Source organism: Miscanthus floridulus, chromosome 11 (genome assembly GCF_019320115.1).
Source record: "Miscanthus floridulus cultivar M001 chromosome 11, ASM1932011v1, whole genome shotgun sequence".
Lineage (NCBI taxonomy): Eukaryota > Viridiplantae > Streptophyta > Magnoliopsida > Poales > Poaceae > Miscanthus > Miscanthus floridulus.
The window spans coordinates 11,839,454-11,862,874 of NC_089590.1; the positions used below are offsets into that span (position 1 = coordinate 11,839,454).

The 23,421-nt window shown below is 41.9% G+C and overlaps 1 protein-coding gene across 4 annotated transcripts; it reads left to right on the forward strand.

Annotated features, from left to right (window-relative positions):
• The first annotated feature begins 321 nt into the window (after window positions 1–321).
• Window positions 322–17,999, forward strand: LOC136494473 (actin-related protein 9). 4 transcript variants are annotated; one of them, XM_066490631.1, is made up of 21 exons: window positions 323–478; window positions 613–685; window positions 1,028–1,149; window positions 1,258–1,317; window positions 1,397–1,471; window positions 3,497–3,599; window positions 4,063–4,268; window positions 4,667–4,787; window positions 5,745–5,809; window positions 6,239–6,328; window positions 6,460–6,510; window positions 8,208–8,339; window positions 9,699–9,788; window positions 14,545–14,615; window positions 14,695–14,870; window positions 14,944–14,987; window positions 15,072–15,121; window positions 15,420–15,465; window positions 15,660–15,710; window positions 17,098–17,244; window positions 17,664–17,999. In XM_066490631.1, exons 1-20 carry the CDS (start codon window positions 476–478, stop codon window positions 17,239–17,241), a joined length of 1,773 nt encoding a protein of 590 aa, XP_066346728.1. In that variant the 5' UTR covers window positions 323–475; the 3' UTR covers window positions 17,242–17,244; window positions 17,664–17,999. The 4 variants fall into 4 exon arrangements, 3 of the variants coding, with proteins under 3 accessions (XP_066346730.1, XP_066346729.1, XP_066346728.1); XR_010768610.1 differs by lacking the exon at window positions 17,664–17,999 and having other exon boundaries at window positions 322–478; window positions 15,420–15,547; window positions 17,098–17,176; XM_066490633.1 differs by lacking the exon at window positions 8,208–8,339 and having other exon boundaries at window positions 322–478.
• The last annotated feature ends 5,422 nt before the right edge of the window (window positions 18,000–23,421 follow it).

Genomic DNA, 23,421 nt, shown 5'->3' on the forward strand with positions numbered 1-23,421 from the left:
AACGGTTGCATTTTTAACTAGTTTTTCATATTGCTGCCTACCCATACTCTGTGTATATAATTATTATGTTCTATTACCTTTATTTCAAATTAAGGTTTTTTAGTTTTTTTTAATTCGTAGTTTTATACACTACTTAAACATAGTGATTATAGGTTCGGTTTGTGGTTTTCGATGAAAATCTGCCTAGTCTTAGGAATGGCCAACCGCAAATATGGATTCAAATAGAAAGTCCGACACGTTTGAGATGGGTCGGGTCGGGTGGCCCAGGATCCCCACACGGACTCAGGGTCTGTCTGGATTGCGGTAAAAAATCTGTGTTCATACGTTTTCAAAACACGCACTCATGGGAAATGCAACCCAAAACGTGGGCAGGCAAACCCGCACGGGGCACGGCCGCACCTAGTGGAAGAAGAGGAACAGTGTCTTCGTTTCAAACCCCGGCGCCCGCTCCGCCGCGGTAGCCGCCGCCGCCGAGATGGTAAGCGCCAACGTCCCTCCTCCCTTCCTTATCCTCCTCCGTCCCACCGCATCTGGTTTGATCCTCCTGCCCCATAAACCCCGGAGAAACCCTAGCGAGCGGCGATTGAAATTTGATTATGTGCCGTCCCGCAGGACTACCTCAAGACGGTGGTTCCGTCACAGCTCATGGCCGAGCGCGGCTCCAACCTTGTCGTCATCAACCCAGGTTCGGCCCTGCAGAAACCCTAGCGCTCCCATGTCCTTGGTCAAGTTTTTTTTTTCTGGGTTCCAATGTGCTCGGAATTTCTTAACCATAAGTTACTTTTGATGGTTGAAATGGGAATTTTGCATTGTTTTATCCGTGCCTGGTTAAAATGAATGCCTTAATGTTGTAGTACTGAAGTGAACTTTTAAGAGAAGCATATTACCTGACATTTAACTTATCCTGCTGGCAGTGGGATGCTGTTGTTGCTTACAACTGAAAGGAAAATCTAGCAATACATTAGTATGTTTCCCCTGTATGATGTAATTCATGGTTGCTAGTCATTTAAATGCATAACTTTTATAGGATCTGGAAATGTGCGAATGGGGTTTGCTAATCAGGACGTGCCATTCAATATACCACATTGCATTGCCCGACGCATCAATCCACAAGAGGGTGAAGAACCAAGATTCTCTGCGCGCGATCAGGTGATGCAAATACGAGTTTGCTTGTATGCAGGTCCCCTCCCATAGTGTTATGCATTGCAATTTTAATTTATCTTTTTTTTAGTAAACAAGAGTTATGCTTGTATGCAGATGCTCAACTGCCATGCTATTTCATCACAGAATGCGGAGCGGGAGAGTGCATATGATATTGTAAAAGAAAAATATTCCAAACATTTTTTTCTTTTGGACTAGGTTTGGCTCTGTAGCTAATGAGTTGTTACACGTACAGATTGCAGCACTGATGAAAATCCCATTTTTTGATGATGAAGAAATGCCTTCACCGAACCAACCCCTTCCTCCAAAGGTACTGGGCATTGTGATTTGTGATCATGTGCCTTTACCCCCAAAGCCTGTACCTTTTTTCATGTTACTCACACAGTCACACTTACCTTTCATGTTATGAAGTAAGTGGAAAATGGCACCTGGAGGTAGGGTTTGCCTCCTTGAAGTTCTTAGTCTTCTTAGGGAGTTACACAATTGTATTTACACAGTAAATGGGCAGGGAGGATGAAGCCTTGGACTTGTTTGGTCTATTTTAAGAAATTTACCGTGTTAACCTGGGTTCTTAGCCCCATCAGCTCATGTCATAATGATAAGGCCAGTCCCTTATGGTGCAACGGATGTCACCAGGAGTTGCTTATCATACATATGGGCTTGTAGCCTTGTAGGTTCTAGGTTGCTTATAAGTTGAACAATATCTAGATAAGTTTAAGGGTTTATACAGTATATGCTAGTTTATTTGTAAAGAGAACCCCTGTATGGTCATCCACTAAATAGTCATTTTAATTTCTTTTTGCCATTGATTTTAAAAGGTTGGCAACCCATTCCATCATTATTACCTCCTGTTTGCAGCCTGCCATTTACCATGCCTGTCCTTTGTGGGCCCCGAATGCCACTCATAAATTGTCAAGTATCTGGGCAGCTCCAACAGTGTTAAAAGGGCTAGCTCATAGAATATTTTATTGAATAAGGAGAGAGAATGATAAGGTAGCTCTCCATGAAGAGCTAAGCTCACATACTTTTCTATGATTCATCATTCACGTGTCTATGCTTGCACACTTTTCTATATAGCATGTTAGGTTACTCTTTTTTACCTTTTTTTTAAAGTTCATATGAGCTAGCAAGTTGACTCTGTTGTTGAGGGTGCCCTTACTAGCCCAACCATTGATCTAGAAATGATCCAGTACGAAGCAATTATCTCATTCCTTTTCTCATTTTTCTGGGTCGAAATAAAATGTTCTTTGATTTACCATTTCTTGGGCTGAACCCTAGATATTTCTGCCAGCATTTCGCTGCTGTTTTGCAGTCCTCTTCTGTTAACCATATGTATGGTACCACCAGTCCTGGATGATGTTTATCGGTAGGATCAATTACATTTTAGTCTTTCAACTTTGACTACCACTTCCATTACTATCATTGACCACCTTGTTGCAGTTGCCAAGAACTCTACCACAACCTATGTTCTTACAGTGGCTCCCACAACTTATGTGGTTTCCTCCCGCTTTCATCTGTATTGTCTTAGTTGCCACATGATGCTTAGATCTCCAGATATGTTGTTCATTTTTAGCCAATTTGATAAGTCTCTCAGAGAGGTATAGCACATTATGACAGTTTGAGATGGTTTGGATGTAAATGCAAATCCATGTGTTCTCACTTGTTATATATCAGGAAACACACATTTACAGAACATAAACTGTCATTTTGGGGCTGTGCCACTGTTACCATTTTTCTCTATTCCCATCAGTCTTTTGTTTCAACCTTAACCACTTGACGTGCTGCTAACCATCATTGTAGCATGGAGTTTCCAACTTCAGAAAACCAATGTCATATAATATAATTGTTTTATGGCAATTGTTCAATCAGGTGTTATTCAGTGATTATAACAAATCTTCTTATTTATGAAATATAGTGTCTCCAAGCGAGCACATAAGTTATCTGAGCTTTTTCATGAATGTCCTTTATAGCTATCAATCAAAGATATAAATGAGATTGTCAGATATGAAGAGATGTCCTTAAAATGAAGTGTTGAACAGAGAACTATAATGCAGTCTATTAGCATCATAGCATGCAGTTGCAGTTGAAGGTTCTAACATGTCCATGGATGACTCAATGTTTTTTCAGCTCTTTTAAAAGCATAAAAATAGTTCTAAATTATCTGTCTGTGGAACTTATTGTTCCAATCATGGAACATAGCTTCAAATATTTAAGACTAATTGATGTTTTATATATTAGATAGTTCAGCATCACAAAATTCAGTTTTGTTTTGTTTGTTTAAGAAATGTTGCAACATAATCTCTGCTTGCTGATATGGTTATGTTGACCTCTTCAGATGGGACGTGTTGATGGCTTTTCTTCGCAGCAAAACAGAGATGATATTAAATTAACTTGGACAGATGTGACACAGAGAATTATTAAGCCATCCACATCAATTGGTACTTTCTGATCATTTCACTTCATTCATTGAAGTGGTGCTTACCTTTTTTCCTTTTTCACTTCAGACTTGCAGTTGTTAACTAAAGTTAAACTATATATTTTTATGTTTAGGGTACTGCACTTATGGATTAGTTTACTTTTGGAAGTTCTACAGCAGTGCCGTATGATATGGTTTATAATTTTGGACATTGTGTTTTTTTTTAAACGCAGGAGAGCTGCGTTTCATTGTATTATAGAGATGGACATTGTGATTTCTTATTATGACTTATGTTTTAAAACCTACCCAGTTAGTGATGACCTGACTGACCCATATGAAACAGCTGGAGTTAATTTCAAGGATAATTTTGTAGCTACTGTTTTTTTGTCATTACAGTTACCCAGTTATGTTCAATTCTTTGTTAAGAGGAAATTCTACATAGTAATTTCTTATAATTGTTTTTCCTAACCCTTCGAATTGGTCAGATAGGTCAGTATACAAGGATGCTGAGGAAGATACTCCGCCAAACACATCTGGTGATGATAATGGACATGACTTTAAAGAGAATAAGTATAAAGAAATGATATTTGGAGAAGATGCTCTGAAAATTCCTCCTTCAGAGTCATACTGTCTGAGTCGTCCTATTAGGAGAGGCCATTTTAATGTGTCTCATAATTATTCACTGCATCAGGTAGGAAACCAGATTAATGCATGCTTATTTTTTTAAAGATAGTTCAACTGTGGTATGCTTCTCTTGTATATGTACTTGATAACACAGCCCGTGTAATCATGGAGTATTTCAGTTCATTTGCCAAGGTTTCTTTTGGTAGTTCTATAATGGTTGAGTAGGAGTGTTTTGGCTTTAAAAGTAATTATTTTTGAGACAATGGATAGAACTCTGGGCTGCAAAACAGTAAAGGTTTTCGTTTTAGAAAGGCCTAAGCTGGATGCTTGCAACAGATGTATGTTTCTCCAAAAAGGGTTGGAGGAAAGTATATATCCTTTTGAACTGGTCATCATACACTATGCCCTGTCATTCTTGTATATGTGTCATATTTCTAGATTTTCTTTTATAAACATTATTTGCAGGTTTTAGAAGATTTACGCACTATTTGGAACTGGGTACTGACAGAAAAGTTGCATATCAACCCAAGAGACAGAGGTCTATATTCTGCAATTCTTGTTCTTGGGGAGACATTTGACAACCGAGGTATTTCTCCCTTCATACAATAGAATTTTAGGGTGCAAGGTGGGCTCACCCGTTTATGAAGTACATCTATATGTCTGGTACAAACTTGGTATGCAAAATATACAAAAGGTTTATCCACTTTGTTCTCATAATAGATTTCTTTCTTGGGTTCGTGTGTGACCTGATATCACTTGCCATTCCATAGAATACTGTCCTGTGTGATGCTATTGCTTAGTGAATTGCTTTACTAGACATCTATTACATGTTAATTTAAGAGAGTTAACAACAGATGAAGAAAAATGCAGACACCACCATTGTTTATGTGAGTGATCTTTGTATCGTCTGATTTGGTTTGTGTTACATGGTGTGTTCTGTTTGTATTTGAATGTTTCTTAAGCTAATGTGGTATTGGTTTTCTTTCAGTTCAACATCCTAGCAACCTTTTCTCCCAGTCGACATGATTGTCAAGTGTTAACCACATAACAAAGTTTCTTAGCAATACAGTTCGGATAAACATGTAGTTCTCAAATAGATTCTTTCCTGAAGCACATATTCACATACTATGTGGTTGTCGTCTGATTTGATTTATTGACTTTGCGATATCTGTGGACATTATCTTTTGTCAGGTGGTACATTTTTATTTGTGTCGCGATGGTGTATCCTATGTTATCCTTTGTCCAGTTTGTGAATCTTCATCCTATTGTTGTTTGTCATCACTCATCATTTTGTCTGATCTCCTTTTCTAATGATTTAAATTTAAATTTCCATCATCCATGTAGTTAAGGAACATTTAAATTGTTAAATTCATAATTAGTCACAGCTCACAGCCGTTCAATGTCTCTATCATATTCATATGTTTGCTTTCTTTTCTGTTTTTATTACTTTGTCCACTGTCTTATACTGCAAAGTGTATGTTATGTTTCATAAGGCTGATTCTGTTTTCTGGTGAAGAATGTTAATTTACTCGATGTATGCCAGAAATGAAAGAGATGCTGTCTATTGTCCTCAATGATTTGGGGTTCAGCACAGCAGTTGTACATCAGGTTTGCCTTTGTTTCCAATCTCTTAACATTTTTCTCCTGTTTAATTTGACTTCTCATTCAAGTTGGGGATAGCTTTTGTTACTGTATGGTGCTATAATAATTTCATCATTTCTGAGCTTGTTGGTTTCTTTGTGAAACTATAATTCACTTGATAGATTATGCTCTTAATAGAAATTCAGCATAGTGCAGTTAATGTGGCACTTCACTAATATTTTGTTATTTTTAAGTAATATATGCTGTAGAGGGTTACATCGTTTTTCCAAGCTGAGATTTAGGTTTAAGTAAATATGGTCCATATGGTGTTGGGTTATCCTATTTGTGTTAGGAAACTACAAATTGACTGCTTGGTGCTTTTGCTGAGCTCTGAAGATATTTTCTGGTAGTATTCGAGAGATAGCTTTCAACATATTCTATCCTATGTTTTATTAGGAAGCTCTAGCTGCAGCGTTTGGAAATGGTTTATCTACAGCTTGTGTTGTCAACATTGGCGCTCAAGTTACACAAGTAGTTTGTGTTGAGGTAAAACCCTTGTATTTTTTAATTATTGCATTAATTGCACGGAATGCAGGTCTTATTTTTAGTTCCAGGAAATCTTTTCTTGAAAACTCTAATTAGATATCAACATACCATCTTCTCCCAACGTTTTACAGGATGGAGTAGCTTTGCCCCACACAGCTTTGGCGCTTCCATATGGTGGAGATGTATGTTCTCCTGCACAATAGATTTTCATTACTTTGGTCATTCTATCCATATGGCGTCATTTTCTAATGTACTGTTGTGCATACAATAGCTTTCTACTTTATGCGTCTGCAAAGGAGATCTTTTTTATTTGGTATATAATGTGATTGTAGTGTTGATAGGAAGCTAAGCTGAGCTAGCTGAGTTGGTTGAGGGTGTGGATGAATACCCATACCACCTAGGTTCAAGTCCTCGTCGAGGCAAATCTGGGTGCCTATTTTCTTCTTAATAAAATGCCACCTAGTTCCTCCTCGGTTGGTCTAGTTTTTTTTGTTTTTTTTTTGTAGTGTTGATGTATCTGTTAATTTCGTCATCCTATTCATAGCATGTTATTCTCAAAGGGTGAAAGATCTAATCTTCAGTTTTGTCGAATGAACTTTTTGTGGTGTGTGTGACTTTGTTTGTGGATTCCCCTTGTACTCTCTTTTCTTCCTTGATGAAATGATGCGCATCTCTCCTGCATGTTCGAGGAAAAAATTCATAACATATTATCTACAGATGCAGCAATTTCTGCCTTATAGCTCCCTCCAGCAGAAATCTGCTTCTGCAGTTACTCTAGTGCCAAAACTATGTATAAAAATTAAAGAAAAGAGTAGCTGTGGTTCTTAAAGAAGTCTTAACAATACAACTTACTATTTGGCACACAATGTAGATTTTTAGTTCTTTGTCTACATACTGTACAAACCAGAGTAATAGAATTCTATAGGTCCAGTTTATTTGATTGGTATCATTATGGCCCTGTTTGTTTCCGCTTATAAGCGGCTTATCGGTGGAAATAAGCGAGAATCCCGCCAAACGCTTTGCTTATTTCCACCGATTCTCGCTTATGTGGTAAGCCGCTTCAGAGATTTGAACTACGAGAAGCGAAAAGCGAGAAGCGAGAAAATCTTCGCTTAGATTATAATCCAAGCGTGTCTGGGAGAAGCGGAAACAAACAGGGCCTATATTCAGCTTTATATGGGGAGGATGAACCTCCTTAGTGTAGCATTAGAACACTACAAACAAGTTTTATGTAGAATTATGTTGTCTTTTCCTCATTTCATTTTTGATGGCTTGCTAGTAAACCTGTGCCCTTTGTTTGTTCTGCTTCTGACTTAATGTGGTTTGGTCTGTGTCCTGTTTATCTAGTTATTTCACATGTGCTTGTTATACCTTTTGTTATTTTTGCTTCCTATAATATTCGTAGTCATTTCAATGAGTGATGAAATGTGTAGAGAATACGATATAGAGTCACGTGATACTTTAGTGGAACAGATAATTGCACTAAAAAAGGGTGCACCCAATGCTGAAAGCGGGTCTAGGGAAGTTATAATATCATACCACTTAATATACATTAACTCTGACTAAAGCATAGTGGGTCTGGGGAAGTTAAAATATCATAGCACTTAATATACATTAACTCTGACTAAGGCATATTGTATTTCAAGGTTTTTGTTGTATAGTTGTATGGTTTCATAGTCTTCACCTGAGCTAGTGATAAATTTGGTTCTTGGATGGCTTTACTATTAGTTTTCAAAATAGTATGTTCATCTCCCTGGTAAATAGCTGTCTACAATTTTACCCTTAGTAACTGCATGGATTACTTTTAGGCTGCTGAAAGCACCATCTACCTGTGCAGTCCACTTTCTTTCTCAACAATGTGTCCTTTGTTGGCTTGTAGGATATCTCCAGATGCTTGCTTTGGGTTCAACGTCGCCATCGCACGTGGCCGAACTTCCAAACTGATCCAGTGAGCAAGCCTATAGATCTGCTAATGCTCAACAAAATAAAAGAGTCATATAGCCAAATAAAAGTAAGTGGCTTGTTCTAAGCTTGCTCATTCTTAAACTTTTTCCTAGTTGGAGTGTTGTACGTGTTACAGAAGATTGCATTTATTACAGTAATGAACATTTTGTTAAGAGAATAAACATGTAAATCTTCTGCACAATTCCATTAGGTTATGATTGAATTGATTAACTCATCTGAAAAGCTGAAACCAGTCACACACAAATGAAAAAGACCATGTGCATCCACTGTTTCATTGTACTATTATGCATGCTGACTAGTAAATCTGGCATGTCGAAATCCAACAAATTCTACTTTTCTTTTCTTTTTCCTAGTTAAAATGTCCATCCTTCCTTTTATGGTATTTGAGCTGTATCTGACTGACTGCTCCAGTTCATCAATACATTGGATCGCCTGATATATGCAATGAAATCCTAGTAAATGGCCTTGTTGAGGCATTTAGGGCCTTCTCATACTTTGTAAAGGTAGGTCGGGATCCAAATCCCTAGGATTTAGTATGAATGCAAAATAATTCCTAAAATTCCTCGAGTAATCCCCATCTTCCAAACATGCCTTGTAATTGGGCCTTGGGCTGATGAATCATTTGATATAGCTTGCTAATTTTTTAGTGCATTATGCTTTTTAATGTATTATTCCCTCCGTTCCAAATTGTAAATCATTTTAGTTTTGCCCTAAGTTAAACTTGTCTAACTATGACCAAGTTTATGGAAAATATATTAACACCTACAATATCAAATAAGTGCACTATCAGAATATCTTCTCATGCGAGTTGGCTGGTATTTCCATGGGAGCAGTGATGGAGCTGGCTGGCCAGGTTCTTGGTGTGCTTAGCCGTTTGTTTCTCTCTTCTCGTACGAGTTGCCTCAGGCAAGAGCGAAGGAAAAGAAAACCAGAGGTCAAAGTGGATTATTTTTTCCCTGTAAAACGAGAATCTGGCTGCAGGATTCTGGAAGAAAGGAATTGGCATTTACTTTGTTCCAAACGCTCATTCTCACTTCCTTTCCTCAATTTTTCGATTCCTGTATCTTTCCTTTGAATTTCTACATTCCAAACGTGGCCTTAGCTTCGGGCGAAGCTAAAACGATTTACAATTTGGAACGGAGTAAGCACAGCAGAAAAAGAAATCCAGTAGCATTGGGTAATGTTTTGCTGAAGAAATGTACTACCCTTTTAAATCTGGATCTATTTTCTTTTCTACATCAGAGTCTACTACTACTACTATGCTCTATGTGAAAGTGATCAATAAAATACGAAAAAGTTGTATTTTTTGCCTTAAAACTTTTTGTGGTCATTCCTATTGCTTTCACGAACAATTGAGGTGGAATAATTCCCTTATTCTAGTACATAATTTTTTCCCTTCTTTCAGACTGGGAGCATTGATGCAGTTGCACTTGTTCATTCATATGATAATGAAAGATCTGGTGGACATCAGAAGACAAGGCTATCAGCTCTTAATGTAATTCCCTGAACGCATGCATTCTCTTTTGGTCTTTCGACTTTCCCTTTATTTCCTTGCTGCTGTTGTCTTTTCAGACAGCAAATGGTTTGTCTTACAGAAATGAGCATTGTGTTCATGCCTGCCATATATAGATAAGCTCCTCCCCCCCCCACCCCCCACCCCCCCCACCCCACCCACCCACCCACCCCCCGGCTGCGTGCGCGCATCCTCCCGCCCGGAAATGCAGATCAGGGTAAATTCTGTCTCCATCCCTGTCAGATCCCCACTTCCCATCGAGGGGGTCCCTGTGGGGAATGCATGTGCCACTACAAAATCCCCTCTCTGAAGTCCAAACTCAACTACTACAACAACAACAACAACAAAGCCTTTAAGTCCCAAACAAGTTGGGGTAGGCTGGAGTTGAAACCCAGCAGAAGCAATCAAGGTTCAGGCACGTGAATAGCTGTTTTTCCAAGCACTCCTATCTAAGGCTAAGTCTTTGAGTATATTCCATCCTTTCAAGTCTCCTTTTATTGCCTCTACCCAAGTCAACTTCGGTCTTCCTCTGCCTCTCTTCACGTTACTATCCTGGCTTAGGATTCCACTACGCACCGGTGCCTCTGGAGGTCTCCGTTGGACATGTCCAAACCATCTCAACTGGTGTTGGAAGTCCAAACTCATCACAATAATTATATATTACAACACTTTGTAAGTATGACAAATTGGCATAACAAGAACAAAGCACTGCAGGCAGTTAAATAGTATTAGAAACCCTTGCTTGCTCGCCGGATCTTGGTCAGAGGTGTAGCTGCTGCTGTAGCCAACGACGAGCTAGTAGCTGGGGTTGATCTGGATGGTGGCCTGTGGACAGAGGATGGCCAGCGATGTGGCGGGCTGCTTGGCCGACGGTGTCGCCCTTGCTGGTGTTAGCACAACCGTGCCATGGCCTCAGCTCTCTCGCCTGTCTCCTCACTCAATTGCTAGTGGCAACATTGGCAGGCAAGTGAGCGGCTGCTTCTGGCTGCAGTGTGATTTGTTGGGGGGGGGAGGGGAATAGGACTAGGTTTCTAGGAGGGTGTAGGTTAAACAACAACAACAACAAAGCCTTTAAGTCCAAAACAAGTTGGGGTAGGCTAGAGTTGAAACCCAGCAGAAGCCATCAAGGTTCAGGCACAGTGAATAGCTGTTTTCCAAGCACTCCTATCTAAGGCTAAGTCTTTGAGTATATTCCTATCCTTTCAAGTCTCCTTTTATTGCCTCTACCCAAGTCAACTTCGGTCTTCCTCTGCCTCTCTTCACGTTACTATCCTGGCTTAGGATTCCACTACACACCAGGTGCCTCTGGAGGTCTCCGTTGGACATGTTCCAAACCATCTCAACTGGTGTTGGACAAGCTTTTCTTTAATTGGTGATACCCTCTAATTTATCACGTATATCATCTATATCATCGTTCCGAGCTCGATCCCTTCTTATATGACCGTAAATCCAACGCAACATACGTATTTCCGTGACACTTATCTGTTGAACATGTCGTCTTTTAGTAGGCCAACATTTTACACCATACAATATAGCAGGTCTAATCGTCCATCCTATAAAACTTGCCTTTTAGCTTCTGTGGTACCCTTTTGTCACATAGGACACCAGATGCTTGGCGTCACTTCATCCACCCTGCTTTGATTCTATGGCTAACATCTTCATCAATATCCTTGTCTCTCTATAGCATTGATCCTAAATATCGAAATGTATCCTTCCTAGGCACTACTTGACCTTCCAAACTAATATCTTTCCTCCTCTCGAGTAGTAGTGCCGAAGTCACATCTCATATACTCAGTTTTAGTTCTACTGAGTCTAAAACCTTTGGACTCCAAAGTCTCCCGCCATAACTCCAGTTTCTGATTCACTTCTATCCGGATTTCATCAACTAGCACTACATCGTCCGCGAAAAGCATACACCAAGGGATGTCCCATTGTATGTCCCTTTGTGACCTCATCCATCACTAAGGCAAACAGATAAGGGTTCAAAGCTGACTCTTGATGTAGTCCTATCCTAATAGTGAAGTCATCTGTGTCTCCATCACTTGTTCGAACACTAGTCACAACATTGTTGTACATATCCTTAATGAGCCCGACGTACTTCGTTGGGACTTTATGTTTGTCCAAAGCCCACCACATAACATTCCTTGATATTTTATCATAAGCCTTCTCCAAGTCAATACTCCAAGTCAATAAAAACTATGTGTAGGTCCTTCTCCCTATACCGCTCCATAACTTGTCTTATTAAGAAAATAGCTTCCATGGTTGACCTTCCGGGTATGAAACCAAATTGGTTCATAGAGACCCGCGTTATTGCTCTCAAGCGATGCTCGATAACTCTCTCCCATAGCTTCATAGTATGGCTCATCAACTTAATTCCCCGGTAATTAGTACAACTTTGAATATCCCCTTTATTCTTGTAGTTCGGTACCAATATACTTCTCCTTCACTCGTCAGGCATCTTGTTCGATCGAAAAATATGGTTGAACAGCTTGGTTAGCCATACTATAGCTATGTCTCCGAGGCAACTCCACACCTCGATTAGGATACCATCCGGTCTCATCGCCTTACCTATTTTCATCATTTTCAATGTCTCTCTGACATCAGATTCTTAAATTCTCCGCACAAAACGCCTATTGGTGTCATCAAAAGAGTCATCTAACTTAAAGGTTGTGTCCGTATTCTCACCATTGAACAATTTGTCAAAATAATCTTGCCATCGATGTCGGATCTTATCCTCCTTCACCAAGAGATGCTCCCTTTCATTCTTAATGCACTTAACTTGGTTGAAGTCCCTTGTCTTTCTCTCACGAACCCTAGCCATCCTATAAATGTCCTTCTCTTCTTCCTTCGTACTCAAATGTTGGTAAAGATCCTCGTACGCTCTGACCTTTTGCCACACTTACAGCTCGCTTTGCAAGTCTTCTTTGTCACCTTGTACTTCTCTATGTTGTCCACACTTCTGTCATGGTACAAGCGTCTATAGCATTCTTTCTTCTCCTTAATAGCTCTTTAGACTTTCCTCGTTCCACCACCAAGTATCTTTAGCCTCGCCTCCACTTCCTTTGGTTACTCCACACACATCTGAGGACCACCTTCCGAATGTTGGTTGCCATCTTCTCCCACATGTTGATTATGTCCTCTTCTTCCTTCCAAGAGCCCTCTTTGATAACCCTTTCCCTGAATACCTCTGACGTCTTCCCCTTTCAGTTTTCACCACTTTGTTCTTTCAATCTTAGTTTGTTTATCCTTATGGGCACTGCACCTGAAAACGAAAGTCTGCCACCAAAAGCTTATGTTGAGAAACAACACACTCCCCTGGTATCACCTTGCAACCCAAGCATGCTCGTTTGTCCTTTCTTCTTGCGAGGACAAAGTCAATCTGGCTAGAGTGTTGTCCGCTACTGAAGGTCACTAGATGAGATTCTCTCTTTCTAAAGAAAGTGTTGGCTATCATCAGGCAAAATCTACCGCGAAGTCCAGAACTTCCTCTCCCTCCTAATTCCTACTACCATTCGCAAAACCTCCATGAACTGCCTCGAAACCTGCGCTTATAGTACCTACGTGCCCATTAAGATCCCCTCCTATAAAAAGCTTCTCACTGTTAGGTACAACTCTAATCAGGCCATCTAAGTCTTCTCAGAACTGTCTCTTAGCACTCTCGTCGAGGCCTACTTGGGGGCATACGCACTAATTACGTTCATGACCATATCACCAACGACAAGCTTGACTAAAAAAAAAAACTCGACCTGCGGGGGGGATGACGGCCCCCGGGTTATGCCCTTAAGAAGATCTTCTTACACAGATCGAGAAAACCCCCCAACCCCCGCCCCCATCCTGACGCAGGAGGTACCGTAACCCTGTGAGAACCGGGCCGGGGCCTAACACTGCGCTTTGGCACCCGGGGACGGGCGAGGGGATTTTTTTAACCTCAGCCTGAAATCAGCTCCCACGGGGAGTCGAACCCAGGACCTGAGGAGTGCCGCCGGGGTACTCTGACCAACTGGACTAGAGGCCCTTTGGCAACAAGCTTGACTAAGATAATCCTATCTCCTTGCCTTCTCACTCCCACCATACCATTCTTGAGGCTCTTATCAATCAAAACTCCTACTCCATTTCTATTCGCGACTGTCCCTGTGTACCAAAGCTTGAAACCTGTATTGTCCACCTCCTTCGCCTTCTGACCCTTCCATTTAGTCTCTTGAACAGCATAATATATTTACTACGCCTCCTAGTCGCGGTATCAACTAATTCTCTTAACTTACCTGTAAGGCACCCTACATTCCAACCTACCTAAACGGATTCTAGTTGGTTCGACTAGCTTCCTTACCCTTCGCACCCGTCGACTCAGATGTGAAGACCCTTGCTCATTTTTCATTACACCCGGGCGCCGATGTAGCGCGCCACTAAGGAAGCGTGTAGGTTATATAAGATTTAATAAAGAAAGGGCTGTTCTGCATATACGTAGAGGACCCAGGAGTTAGATGAGTGAGTTTGGAAGCTTGGACCCAGCCCCGACCTGAATTTGGGGCCTCACACTGTTAGTCCACACAGGGGGTGGCGATGGGTGGGCCAACTGAGCAGATCCCTGTCTTTAAGGGAACTTTTGCCATCCCTATTCCTCCATTTCTCTCATGCACATTCACACGCAAGCACACGAAATGGATCTCTCTATTTAAACTTCCTATTGGATTGTTGCAATTGATGTTCCAGCAATTTATTCTAAGTTGTGGAAAAATAGGTTCCTCCTATGGGGCTTCTTTACCCAAGGGTTCTTGTTCCAGAAGAGTACCCTCCACCTCCTCGATCTTGGTGAGAATTTTTTTTCAGTTTTGGTGATTATGCTTCGAATATGATATGATTGCTTTATACGAGTTGTGCATGCTCCCAGGTTCCAAGACTATGATGACATGCTGGAGGATACCTGGCAAACAAGTGATGGTCTTTACCCTAGTGGGAATGGTGGGTTTGGCATGTGGGACAGTTATCCGATGTTTCCCACTAGATTAAAGAAATTTGAGAACATTGGCCTCGTAGAGGCCATTATTAGTAGTGTTCTTTCAACAGGTAATGTTTTTATTAATATATCGCTTTTTACCTGAAATATAAACTTTTCTCTAACAGCAACTACTGATTTCAGGACGTGTTGACCTTCAAAGGAAGCTGTTCTGTAGCATTCAGCTGGTAAAGTATCATGATTACTTTTTCCAATAAACGAATACTTCTCTGTTACTTGGTAAAGGAGCTAAGCTGTTCTGTGCCTTTCAGGTTGGTGGTGCAGCTTCTACAGCTGGCCTTGCACAAGTGCTTGAGAAAAGGTTTGTTAGATGTCAATTGCCGTGTCCTAGCGTTGTTTCATGGAACAGTACTAAATAAATTTGCACAAGCCTACAAACATCCCACTATTTGTAAATAGTGCACAAGTATAGTGAATGTCATTTCTTTTATGTTTTATACTCCTCTTTAGTCACAGATGATTGACTTTTTGGACATCAACACAGTACTAAAAACGTATGTTGGATCACTAGTCTATCATGCATTGTGTCTACAAGTTGTAAAATTTATGGTCAAAGTTACCTTCAAAAGGTTTTTGATCTACTAAACTTTTCTTTTCAGGGTTCGCACTAAAATTTCGGCAAACCAATCTATTGAGAAAGTTGAGGTGTGCCCTATAAACTTAAAGATGTGGATTGGTTCTTTTCTCTTTCTTTAGCGATGTATGTAGTTATGTCATAATGTGATAGGTTTGTCCCTGGACTTGCGTCAATTCTATTAGAGATTGATGTTTGCGAGTCCATAATCTACATTATTGGTCTGTTATTTCTTTCTTTTTTAACTCTTCATTTAAAATGGCAGGTGTTGCAATCTAGGACTTATCCATTATTTGTTCCATGGAAAGGTGGAGTGGTAGGTTAGACTCTTCTCAGTTGAAGTATGTTGTCCATTTTTCCTACATAGCTTGGGTGAATTTTTGGTGCAGCAAACTCAATATGGCATCAGAGCTAATGTCCTAGTGTGATACAATATATATCTAATGGTAATGTGTTTTCTTGTTTATTGATTGCTCAGAAGTTAGGACTAGAGTTTCGACAGTGTCAATGCCCTGTGGCTGGTCTAGTTTCTTCTTTCCACTGTAAATAGTTTTGTAAAATACTTCCTTTTCTACGTTTAATATGAGAGGGGCTCGGGCACTCCATAGGATATACTCCCTCTCCAAATTACAAGACGTTTTAGCTTTTCTAGATACATAGTTTTTGATATGTACTTAGATATACACTATGTCTAGATACATAGTAAAAACAATGTATCTAGAAAAGCCAAAACGCCTTATAATTTGGAATGGAGGGAGTAGTAGTAACAATCTTACCATATTATGTGCTAATAAGACAAACCTATGCAACTTTTTTTAGAAGAGATTTTTCCTTTTCAGAAAATATATAACCATTTTCCCCTCATGTCCAAGAGTATAAGATTAATCTTTTTTGGCTTTGTGCATATGCGCTAGACATGCAAAGTTGTAAAAATAGGCATGGCTTGTATTTTTGGACAGACAGATTAGTTTTTTCTTTCATTGAAGAAAGAGCATTCATGTTTGGACTATCTTAAGCATGGGGGACAGTGGTAGCTGAACCAATGAAACCGAAAGCCCAGAAACTGACTTGGCCAGGCACCTTAGTAGATACACAAAAGAAGCTTGGCAACTTGAGTTTAATTGCCATATCATGTGCCAATCAAGGATTTCTATTATTTTATTCCAATGCCTGCTTTTTAGACAAATATTACCAAATTGGACTGATGATTGATATCTGGGCTGGGTCTGTCTGATGACCTAGCCTTTATGAGCCTGAGAGGAAATCCATTGCTAAAAGTCTCAGTTGGTTCGTCCACTAGGTCTTGATTACAGAGATTACGAAGATTAGATTTTGATTGATCTCATTGTTGGTTGTACTGTACGTACTCAACATCTACCCAGTGTTTATAAAAGTGGAACTGATGGGACCTGTACAAACTTCTAAAACAGTCCAATTAATTAAATAGAAAATGGAACCAGCTAGTACTAAGCATGAAACTAAAGATAAGATGATCCATGTATTAAGGAGCCACAGTTTTGTATCAACTTTGCTGTGGGCACCGAAGCTTTCACTAAAAAAGAAAAGGAGGGCCTGTCTGATTTTAGGAACCTGGTAAAGAACAGTAACAGGATGAAAATGAGCGTGATCCAACTTGTCCTTTGTTTCCCCTTTTTTTTATCCTCTATGTTCCATATTCCTGGATCCTTACTTTTCCAGTGCAGATTTTGGGTGTCCTTGATATTGGTAGGGATGCGTGGATTCATAGAGAAGATTGGATTAAAAATGGTGTCCACATCGGGAGTGGCAGAAAATATAAGGATTCCTATTTTCTTCAGGCGCAAGTTATGTGCTACTACAACATATGACAGGTGCTTTCTCTCTGTCCCTGTTTGTGTTATATACATGTTATAATAATATAAAATTGACCAAGTTGTATCCTAACATCTGTGTTTCCCGGTATAAAGAATCATGGTGTAGTTTCATGGAATGGCTCTTGATGGTAATAGGTTTCTTGAAAGGAATTTTTGAGGACTTTGTTTCAAACAGCATGATTGTCAGATACATTTTATTGTGAACCTTGAGTTTGGTTATGCTTTTCTTTCTTTAAAATATGAACCTAGTTATGCATTAGACATATGGAAACAAACCCAAGCCCAACAACTTAGCTGCTTTTGGTTAAACTGGTTTGTGCATGGAGATCAATAGTTCTCATCAACTTTTTTTTCTCTATATTATATTATTCTCTTATTACCGAGCCCCTAATACATCAAGACTTGCACTTATACAGGTTGTTCGACTGTGCAAACCATCTTAGAATATGATCGGTGGACTGCAAGTAACTTGCGTACATGATGCATCAGTTTGATGCATGCTCGCTGCTCTGTTTTTGGGTTCGGAGGTCATCAACCCGAGACCCGGACTAAGGACTGGTCGTTCGCTCAAGCACCTTGTTTCAGTTAGAAGTAGACCAGTCTGGCGTTCTAAAGATGTGCTAGTATAATAATATTCATATTTCTACAGTAATTTAATTCCCTGCCAATTACACATTTGAGATCTTTGTATGTTATTACCTACTGGCTTTGATCCCATGTTTGGGTTCGTAATTTAATTCCAATGATGATAATGTATAAATGCATTCTATACTGTTTTGGAAAGAATGAACAATCCTCGTCCATTTGCTTATCCTTGCTGTAATAGAAAAAGGTTGGAGTTGGCGCACTTTTAATCAAAATACTTTTTTCTTTGAGGGACCTTTAATCAAGCTACTTTGTTGAACATCTGGGGAGAGTAGAGGTGGGTGGGTGGGTGGGTGGGTGGGTGTGTGTGTTGGGGGGGGGGGGGGGGGGGGGGGGGGGAGGGTGTTATTCCTCGTATAGGCTTTTTTTGTCGTTATATAATAAGGTCTGGTCCCCATGTATAACCATTATATAAATATATAGAAGAATGGAGTTTGCATGCCCTGCTAGGCTACTACCAAGTACGGGCATTCGTATAGCTAGCTAGGAAGATAGGGCGTGTTTGATTTTCTTCATCTGGCCTGTTGGCTTGGAGGCAGAGTTCGGTCCCAGTGGTACACAGTCGAGCTCAGGTGAGAATGTATTTGTTTGTGTGCACAAGAATGTGGTAGCCTTACCTCTAGAGCTCCTCTCAGCACTCCTCACTGGCATTTCATCGAGTAGTTGATGGGCGTGAGCTAGTCCAGCGCCAAGGGATGGCCATGGTGCGGAGCAGCACTAGTGAGGGACGAGGGTCGGAGGACAAGGACGCATGGGGATGCGGGTGCCGGTGCCTTTGGCGGCAATGATGGTGGGCTTCGACTACTGCAGGAGCCACTAGATGGTCTCGCGCGTCGGACTTGTGACCTAGCTTCCGCGTGAACTTTGGCCGCGCACGCCGTGGGCATGCAGATCCGTCACCCTTGGCCCTCTACCTTGGTATGCTGGTCGTGGTTCTGTGGCGGCGGCTTGCTTCGAACCATGGCCATCTTGTCGAAGAACTCCACTTGCCTCTTGTGCTTCTGCGCGATGGCGACAACGAAGACACGGGTGGGTGAGAGACACGGGAGTAGGAGGTGACTTGAACTTGGGCTTCAGTGCTCAAGGCAGCCGGGCCGCAAAGAAACAGAGTTGGTTTTCGTTTCCTGGGAGCCACCCATTTGGGTGCTTTTAGGGTTGGCAACGCCGTCTCTGGCCACGTCATGTGCTTCCCCACACCACGCCTCGTCTCTGGCCACGCCGTGTGCTTTCCCCACACCGCGCCATGCCCCATCCCCTGCCCGCCCCACTCCATCTCGTCGGTCGTGGCCATGACGTCACCGGGCCACCACCAACCCAACGCCATTAGTAGGAGGTCATCGCTGCCCTGGGCATCATCTCCTGTGGCCAGCCGAAGACACCACGACAGGAAGGGAGGTCCGGCGACGGCGGTGTACGCAGGGCCATTGTTCTCGACATCCTCCTGATCCGAGCTTACTGGCTATTGTTGTTCCTCACCAGGTAGGCCATGTGAAAGCTCTAGTTTGGTTTTGGTGAATTGATAAAACCCTAAGTGCTAACCTAGTTTATCTAAATGATTATGAGATAGGTGGCACTATTTCAAGTGGTGGAGCAATGGTGAAGATCATGATGATGGTGTGACCATGGTGATGATCAAGTGCTTGGACTTGGAAAAGAAAAAAAAGAAAAACAAAAAGCTCAAGGCAAAGGTGATATTCCATAGGAGTTTTTTGGTTTGGTGATCGAGACACTTAGCAGGTGTGATCACATTTAGGATCAATAGCCGTACTATTAAGAGGAGTGAAACTCGTATCGGAATGCAGTTATCAAAGTACCACTAGATGCTCTAACTCATTGCATATGCATTTAGGATCTAGTGGAGTGCTAACACCCTTGAAAATGTTTGTGAAAATTTGCTGACACGTGCACAAGGTGAATACACTTGGTGGTTGGCACATTTGAGCAAGGGTGGAAAAGTTGGTGAAGTGAAGGTGATTTTCACTGAGAAATAGTGACCGAAGGCAGGTCACGTGGTGATCGGACTCGGAGGTGCTGCGTCCAGTCAATTATAAAATAAAGTTTGGCGCGCTCAGCCTCTGTCTGATGCATGACCGGGCGCTGGGGTAAAAGGTGACCTGACTCAACGCTGGTGCGTCCGGTCAAGCTGACGTACGCTGACGTATGAGGTTTGAATGAGCGTGGAGAAGACCTGACTCTGGGCGAGTCCGGTCAGTGGAGATCGGACGCGTCAGGTCGGTGTTTAAGCGCTCTGAAAGGATCAAGATGCCCAAGAGGAGGGTGAATTGGGCAAATTACAAATTTCTTTGCAATAATCAAAACCTATGGTTAGCCCAATTAACCCCTTGTGTCTAAAAAGTGTTTCTATTGATCTAACGCACAAAAGTTTAGCACCCTAAGTTCCAATCCTACTCTAGCATGGCAATTCTAGGAATGTAAATGACAAGTAATGAATTGCTCAAAGTAAATGCTTAAAGTAAAGAGAGGAGAAGGAACGCGGCGATGTTTTGCCGAGGTATCGGAGAGTCGCCACTCCCCACTAGTCCTCGTTGGAGCACCCACGCAAGGGTGTAGCTCCCCCTTGATCCGTGCAAGGATCAAGTGCTCTCTACGGGTTGATTCTTCGACACTCCGTCGTGGTGAATCACCCACAACCGCTCACAACTTGAGTTGGGTCACCCACAAGCTCCACCGGATGATCACCAAACTCCCAGTCACCACCAAGCCATCTAGGTGATGGCGATCACCAAGAGTAACAAGCATAAACTCTCACTTGACCACGATAAGCCTAATGAGAATGGTGGATGCACACTTTGCTACTCTTGATCTTCACTAATGAGGGCTCTCTTTGGGATTCTCAAATCTCAATCACCTCACTAGGACCTTGCTCTTCTTGGCACTCTCTAAGGTGTTTCTCAGCTGTTGGAATGAGCAAAAGTACCTCCACACATGAGTAGAGGTGGTATTTATAACACCGGCTGAAAAATGAATCGTTATGTGCCTCTGCGGGGTGACTGGACGCTCCGGTCATGTTGACCGGACGCTCCGGTTAGTGACCCTGAACTCTAGTGGTTAAGTGTTGACCGGACACGTCCGGTCACGTTTTCCCCTCACTGGAACCTTACTAATGTCGACCGGACTCTGGACCCCCAGCGTCTGGTCACTTGCTGAGCAGCGTCCGGTCAGTAGCCGAAACCTGATCAGTGTCCGGTCAGTATTGACCGGACATGTCTGATCAGGATTCTCCCTCTCTAGGATCTTACTGGAGTCGACCGGACGCTGGCCTTCAGCGTCCGGTGACATGACCTCACAGCGTCCGGTCACTTCTAGATGCTTTCACCTTAGTTAAATGAACTGACCGGACCCTGAGCCAGCGTCCGGTCAGTATTTGACCCTCCATTCACTTCCAACTCTCGAACATATGTGAATGAAGTTTGCTCCATTGGATCAAAGGGCTGTTGTGGAGCTACCTAGTGCTAGTTTTAACAAGTGTGCACCACACCTAACTCACTAGACTCACCTAGGTCAAGCTACCCATTCATACCCCCCTTAATAGTACGGCCAAAGGAAAAACAAAGTCCTAAACTACTCTAAGTGTCTCTCCAACTCTAATTGACACTTAGAACTAGTCCATCCTTAACCTTGTCGTCCATCCTTTGAAAACTGAAACAATTTCCATCGTAGGGGCATGACAACCATGATTGGCCAATCAATCTTCATTACCATGACCTAACTTAATTGTTTCTGCAAAACACACGTTAGTCACAGTAATCACATATTGTCATTAATCATCGAAACCCAACTAGGGGCCTAGATGCTTTCACGCTCGGGGAGCTCTCTAGAAATGACCTGACACGTGGGCACCATGATTGATCGACGCGTCCGGTCGTGTGTTGCCGTGCGTGGGCAAGGCTAGCACTAGCGAGTCCGATCCCATGTTGGGTGCGTCCGGTCATCACTTAACCGCTAGGGCATTGAGAATCGACCGTTGGGATCAAGCGGCTGACCTTGAATCCAGGGGGCACGTGGACGAATATCCACGACCAGACGCTGGGGGCCTACATCCGGTCAGCGTGACCTGTGTGTCCGGTCACCCCGTGAAAGCTGAGGGCAGAGAGCCAACGTCTCTATTTCGAGGGGGCCTCTATTTAAGCCCCATGGCCGGCTCAAGCTCACTCTCTTGACCATTTGCATTGACATAGCAACCTTGTGAGCTTAGCCAAAGTTCTCCCACTCATCTCCATCATTGATTCATCATCTTTGTTTGATTGGGAGAGAATCCAAGTGCATTGCTTGAGTGATTGCATCTAGAGGCACTTGGTGTTCGTGTTTCACTGCAGAATTCGCTTGTTACTCTTGGTGGTTGCCGTCACCTAGACGGCTTGGAGCAGCGAGGATCATTGAGCGGAGGAAGGTGCTTGTCCCCATCTCTGATCGTGGTGATTGTGAGGGGTTCTTGACCTTTCTCTAGTGGAGAGCCAAAATGTACTCTAGTGGATTGCTCATGGCTTATGTGATCCTCATCTTGTGTTGGATGTGCGGCACCCTATTGAGGGTTTGGGGTGTGATGCTAATTAGCGCGTGAACCTCCAAGTACGTGAATCACCACAATGAGGACTAGCTTGCCAGCAAGCAAGTGAACCTCGATAAAAAATCATTATGTCATGATTTGATTCCGAGGTGATTGGTCTTCATTGGTATTCATTCTTGTGATTGAATGGTTCATTCCTCGACTCGGCGGTATAACCATTTTGCTCTCTCTCTTTACATTACCGCAAACTAGTTATCAAGCTCTTTAGTGTAGCTCGCCATGAGAGCTTGTTAGTTTAGTTAGCGTGGCTCTTTAGTTAGCCTTTGAGAGCACACTAACTTAGTGTAGTGACATAGCCATTGTATGGATAGAGACTATAGAAACTAGAATTATGGTAGATGGCTTGCATTTTTAGTAGGCTAGCGCAACACTCACATCGTCTCATATTTGTCTAACCGGTTTGCTAAGTGTTGTTGTAGAATTTTTTACTAGGCTATTCATCCCCCTCTAGCCATTAGGACCTTTTAAGTGGTATCGGAGCCGTGGTCACCGTGATTTGAGGCTTAACAACCTTCGGTGTCAAAATGGCTCAACTCAACAACACCAAGAAGCCACCCCAATTTGATGGCATAAATTAGCCATATTGGAAGTCAAAGATGATCACACATATCAAGTCAATCAATAGAAGGGTGTGGAAGGTGGTAGAAACCAAAATTGAGATTACCGATCTAGAGAATCCTACCGCGGCTGAAGAAGTGCTTCTCCAAAACAATGAGATTGCTCTAAGTGCCATTCATGATGCAATTGATGAGAGAACATTTGAGCAAATCAAGAACATTGGATGACTCATGAGACTTGGAAGAAGTTGGAAGAATCATTCGAGGGCACCTAGGCAATAAAGGGTGCAAAGGTATACATTCTCAAGGAGAAATTTGCTAGCTTCAAGATGAAGGAAGATGAGAGTGTGCTAGACATGTTCCATCAGATGGAAGTGCTTATCA